This window comes from Pteropus alecto, unplaced genomic scaffold, assembly GCF_000325575.1.
Source record: "Pteropus alecto unplaced genomic scaffold, ASM32557v1 scaffold196, whole genome shotgun sequence".
Lineage (NCBI taxonomy): Eukaryota > Metazoa > Chordata > Mammalia > Chiroptera > Pteropodidae > Pteropus > Pteropus alecto.
Genome location: NW_006439717.1, coordinates 6078882 through 6084907, shown reverse-complemented (window position 1 = coordinate 6084907; position 6026 = coordinate 6078882). Strand labels below are relative to the sequence as shown.

The window sequence follows — 6026 nt, the reverse complement described above, 5'->3', positions numbered from 1 at the left end:
GGCCCTGCCGCCTGCACAGTCCGGGCCCGGGGGCCCGGGCGCTGTTACCTGGTGGGGCTCTTCTTGTCTCCCATGGTTTAGCTACAGATACACGCCAAGAGTCGCCGGCGCGGCCGCTCTGTTTGTCAATAAGAAGGATAATAAGCCGGGCGGCAGCGGCGGGGGAGGAGGGAGGGAGGGGGCGGGGAAGGCCGCACCGCCGAGCTCAGGAGCAGCCTCCGGATCCCACGCAGCCTCCAGCTGTCGGGGAAACTCCTGCCTGGGCGCACGTGACCCGCGCTAGCCAACCAGCGGCTGCGCCGGAGACTTCAAACGCGGCCAGCGGGGCCCAGCACCCGCGGCGAGTTCGGGCGCGGGCGGCGTGGGGGTACCGCTGCAGCCTCTGGCACTGCCGCCGCCGCCTCTCGGCCCAGTTTCCCCTGCCTCCCCGTGGCATCCCCGGCTGAAAGGTGCTGCCACACGCTCCGGAACCCCTCTGTCTGTTCCGGGGGCTGGCGGGGATGCTCAGTCATCCCGCGGGATGCCTGGTCCAGGATGGGCGGGCGTTCGGAGGTTTGCCCAGCTCGGGACGAGAGTACCCGGCTGCGGTCTCCAGGTAGAACCGCTTTCTCGGCCTGTGCCGCACTTGGCTACCCAGACTCGTCCCAGACAGGGGAACCAACATAGCGCCATTGCTAGCTGCCTTAAAATGGTTTAATGCACGCAAATGCTTTACCAAGTAGAGATTGACGTCCTTAATTTAGAGGAAACGAAACCGAGGCTCAAGTGAGGTTAGGTGACTTCCTTTATATTACATATTTAGAAGATAAAAGCAGGGATCTAACCCTGGTTTTAACACCAAATGCGCTGCTTTTGCTTCTCAGGCCTTTACAACATCTGCTTAAAGAAAAAAAAAGTACTCGTAAGCCCTTGAAAATAACGGTTTACATATGCCCTAAACGCTATCTTTTGACTAATACCTTTCTCCCAGGTCTCATTAATTACCTCACCATACTGGATGCCCTCACTTTGTACATACTAGACTGTAGCAACAGCCATCTAACTTATCTTTGAAGCTCCAGCCCAACCCCCACATCCAGTCTATTCAATAACCCACAACCAGAGTAATAAAATGCCGGTAACATTTTGCCACTACTCTGATCAAGAATTTTGCTAAGGCTCTCAGACTCCTTAGCATGACATTCTAAGATTTCTGCACTTCCTACCTCCCCACCCCACTCCCCAGCAGGAAAGCTGCCTCCTGGTGAAGACTGCAAATGAAATTCATTACCTTCCCAGACGCTTCCTTCACACACAGACCTTACTTCTGCATAAAATATTTACCTCTTCTCTTTGAACTGTTTCTACTCATCTTTCTAGATTCATAGCAAGTCCAAATTCTTGTAAAACAATAATCTCACAGCTAAACAGTTCTTAATGTACTACAGTGAAAAGAGCATAGTCAGAAGTCCCAGGTTCTGAGCCTACTTTCCCTGTTCCTTCGCTGATGGACCTTGGAAATTGTGCTTAATTTCTGTAATTCTCATCTTCATCTGCAAAATGGCATCTATATTTATGAGGTTGTGTGATTTCAAATAAAATAACATTTTTAGCACTATATGCCAGGCATTTTGTAAAGTAGACTCAAAGTACTATGCAAATATTCTCATCAACTAGCCTATCCCTTTGTTTCAAAGACAAAGAATTTAGAGTCCTGGTTAAATGGTTTTTCTTTAATGAACAGGCCAGGATTAGAGCTCGGATATCCTATTAGTCTTTCACCAACCCACACTTTCTGATTAACTATATCACCCCAATTTACAGTGGTCTCTGAACTCACTGCACCATCTGTACTTCTTGCAAATGTCACTTCTGGAAACTGAGCCCTTGATTCAGAAGCCCAGAAACCATGAGGAATATGATTGAGGAAATTATACAAGAGGAGATCTAGGGCCTAGTCTTCAATGTCTCAGTAATGCAATGGGTAAACTTAGGTGAATCACTTCCTTTTTTCATGTAAAATAAAAGAGGTAAAATTATTATCTCAAATAAGGTCCCTTTCAAGCTTAAGGTACTGAGATGTTTTTAAATTCCTCAACAGGATCTATCAACAAGGAGTTTAACAAGAACTGGCCTACTTGCAAAAGTGATTGCAACAATTTTACCACCCATCATATTTTAAAAGATTGATTTTGGGGATTTTGTTTAGTTGGTTGGTGTTTTGCATAATGGAGACACTTTACTGATTTTAGTGATTAAAAAATTTATATGTTACCATTGTATTAATTTCTAGGGCGCCAAAACCAAATACCACAGACTGAGTGGCCTAAACAACAGAAATTTATTCTTACAATTCTAGAGGCTAGACGTCCTGAGATTAAGGTTATCCACAGGTTTCTAGAGGCTATACATCCTGAGATTAAGGTTATCCACAGGTTGGTTTCTTCTGAGGCCTCTCTCCTTGGCTAATAGATGGCTGCCTTTTTTCTGTGCCTTTACAAGGTTTTGCCTCTGAGTGTGCCCTAATCTCTTCTTATAAAGATACCAATCATATTGGATTAGTGCCTACCCTAATGACCTCATTTTATCTTAATCACCTCTTTGAAAACTCTATCTTCAAATATGGTCACATTCTGAGGTACTGGGGACTACGACTTCAACATGATTCAGCCCATAACACCAGTATAAAAATTTCAGCAAATATTTTTTTTAATTAACATATCCAGCACATTCTTATAGCATTACTAGTACAAGTTCACAATCCTCATCTGAAACTCTTAAGCCTGGATATGTTTTGTAAATAAGATATCTTGGGATTTTCAAAAGGCAATATGGTAAAATACTGCATGATTACCTAACCATCTAAGTGGATTCTGAAGTAGTACCCCATAATCAAATACATTAATATTTTTTCAAAACATAAATATTCACACTATGTGGGAAAATAAAACCTGTAAATCACCTCACATCAGTTCTACTCAAGTTTTATTGCTGAGTGATTACAGGTCAAGTAAAATATGAAAATACTTTTAATTTTCAGTACTTTTTGGTGTACAGGATTATGGAAAAAGGATTGTTCATCTGAAAGGATTCTAATTCTTGAAGGCTAAAAATGAAAATACCAAAGCTTAATACATCCATGCTCTCTGACACAGCAATTTCATTTTGGGGAATACATCCTGAGGGTACAACCTGAAGTGCATAAAAAGTTTTTGCACAGAGATAATCATTGTGGTTATTGTAATAAACATTGAAAATAATCTAAATGCCCATCAGAAGATGAATAGTTGAAAGAATTATGATCTAACTAAAGGACTGGATTTTAAGGAATCATTAAAACAATGTTGATGATCTAAATAGACATTTTTCCAAAGACATACTGATGGTCAACAGGTACATGAAAAGAGGCTCAACATCACTATTCATCAGGGAAATGCAAATTAAAACCGCAATGAGATAGTACCTCACATATTAGAATGACTGTCATCAAAAAGATAAGAAATAACAAGTGTTGGTGAGAATGTGGTGAAAAAAGAACCTTTACGCACTGTTGGTGGAAATGTAAATTGGTGCAGCTACAATGGAAAACAATATGGAGGTTTCTCAAAAAATTAAAAATAGAACTACCGTATGATCCAGCAATTCCAATTCTAGGTGTTTATCAGAAGAAAACAAAAACACTAAGTCAGAAAGATATATGCATCCCCATGTTCATTCAAGTATCATTTACAAAAGCCAAGATATGGAAAGAACCTAAATGTCCACTGATGGATGAATGGATAACGAAATTGTGGTGTATGCATAAACAACCATTAAAAGAATTCAACCATTAAAAGAATGAATCTCGCCATTCGTGACAGCATGGATGGACCTTAAGGGCATTATGCTAAGTGAAGTAATTCAGACAGAGAAAGATAAATACCATGTTGTCTCATTTATATGTGCAATCTTAAAAAACAAACAAACAAACAAAGACTCATGGACATGGACAATAGACTAGTGGTTACCAGAGGGGAGGGAGGAAAGGATGAAGGAGATGGGGTATAAGGGGTCAAACATGTAGTGAAAGAAAGAAATCTAACTATGGGTGGTGAACACACAATGCAATACATATGGATTACTGTTGAATTGTACACTTAAAACTTACTGGATTTTGTTAACCAATGTCACCATAATAAAATAAATAAATAAAATAATTACAAAAAAGAATAAAAAAATAAAAATAAAAACACAACAAGCTTATAGATACAGAGAACAGATTGGTGGTTGCCAGAGGCAGGGGATGGGGCCTGGGGCAAATGGGTGAAAAAAGTCAAAGGTAAAAATTTCTAGTTATAAAATGAATCATGGGATATAATGTACAGCATGATGGCTATGTACAGTGATAGATGTTAACTAGACATTGTGGTGATCATTTTGCTATATATAAAAGTGTCAAATCATTATGTTAAACATATAAAACCAATATAATGTTGTTAGGTCAATTATACCTCATTAAAAAAATAAGATAGCATTGATTCAAAAATAAATAAATAAATTCAGATTAAGCATTGTTTGTTGCACTGTGTATCATTTTTATATTCTCTTTTGCTTTCTTGGCCAAGTAAAAAAAAAGTTGATGTTGATGAAGAATTTGTAACAAAACACAATGCTTATGTTGTAATATTAAGTGAAAAATGCAGACTATAAAATCTAATATACAATAAAGTCTAAACTTTATAAAAAGCACAGAAAAAAGATCTGAAAGAAATACACCAAAATATTAATGATGGTTTGTCAGTCTCTCAATTTCACTTCAGCACAGTATAACTCTTTTTCTACAGTCAGCTCCTGGCCTTTTGTTTCCTCTACTCTCCAACTCTCTCTCTTCCTATATCCTACCCCTTTTAACAGCTCTCTATTTCATCTCACGGTCTTACCTTGACTAAAGGCCCCATGGACCAGAGCTCCATTCCTCCTGTGTTTCCTCTTTACTCCAAACCAGCCCAGCACTAGCTTCAGGATAACCTCCTATTTCTACTCATTGGCCATCATCCACCTTCCCCAAATCCAGAAAGTAGTGTGATGGGGACACAAGATACATTAATAAGGGATGATCTTGAACAGGGGGTTAGAAGATGTTTCAAGACTTTAATCCACACCTTTGAAGAGGGGCCACTGGCCTACTACTGCAGGTAGTACCTCTGATGGGGTCCTGTGAAGCTGGTACTGCAAATGTTGGGAAAACTGTAAACTAGATTCAACTTCTACCAAAGAAAGGAACTGCCACTTCTGGAGTAATGCTCAGAGGAGCAGGAAGTGGACTGGAAGACAAGAAAAAGGCAAAAAGAAGCTGACAGAAAAGAAAGGAGTCCCTTCTTCCTCCTCCTGCCTTTCAGTCTCCTCCTGGCACCCCACTACTGGCAGAGCCAGCTGGAGCCAGCTAACAAAGCTGAAATGTGGTCCCAGAGTATAGTGGAGTACCAGCTCCAGCATCACAAAGTGAGTATAAAATAGAAGGTTTGGGGCTGACAGGTAATGACTGAGTAACTGCCACAATGACCCCTTTGATAATCAACATCCACACAAAATCTTCTAAACAATCTTAACATCTATACAATAGCAAGACCTCTCTCTCTTTCCCCTATCTAGTTACATGCAACTATCCTGTGTCTGAAGGCATTCTCACGTTCCCCTGAAAACGAAGAGATGCCCCAACAGTCATATCCCCAACAATCAATCACATCATCTGTCTACGTGCTACTTTAGTTACTCCTTAAATTTTGTCATAGTCTTTTCTGATTTCCTGTTACCCAAAGACTAATTTTAAAGTTAACTTCCAATAAAACATATTTTTAAAAAGGAGGAAGAGAAGTAAAATAGTTTGTTTTTAGAAATACAAATGCACACACACATACACAACAACCAATGAAAAAAATACATGTAACTACTACAATCCTCATTCTTGTAGCTGGTCATGAAGTGAGAGTTGTTTATATTTATAACTTTTTTCTTCTAACCATTCTACATTCTATGTTTCCTTTTTCTCAGTCAAGCACTTAACTAAT

General features: G+C 40.0%; 1 protein-coding gene across 6 annotated transcripts in view; it reads right to left on the bottom strand.

Annotated features, from left to right (window-relative positions):
- The window catches only part of YAF2 (YY1 associated factor 2), a 63118-nt gene extending 62696 nt beyond the window's left edge, over positions 1–422 (bottom strand). For 3 of the 6 annotated variants that reach the window (XR_001517323.2, XR_003047798.1, XR_003047797.1), the window contains exon 1: positions 49–422. Coding sequence is in view for 2 of the 6 variants with exons in the window: in XM_015593142.2 (XP_015448628.1) it covers positions 49–74 (26 nt within the window). In the remaining 4 variants the exon portion in view is untranslated. The remainder of the gene's footprint in view (positions 1–48) is intronic. The other 3 variants (XM_025050284.1, XM_015593142.2, XM_006916891.3) reach the window with 2 other exon arrangements.
- Between the last annotated feature and the right edge of the window lie 5604 nt (positions 423–6026).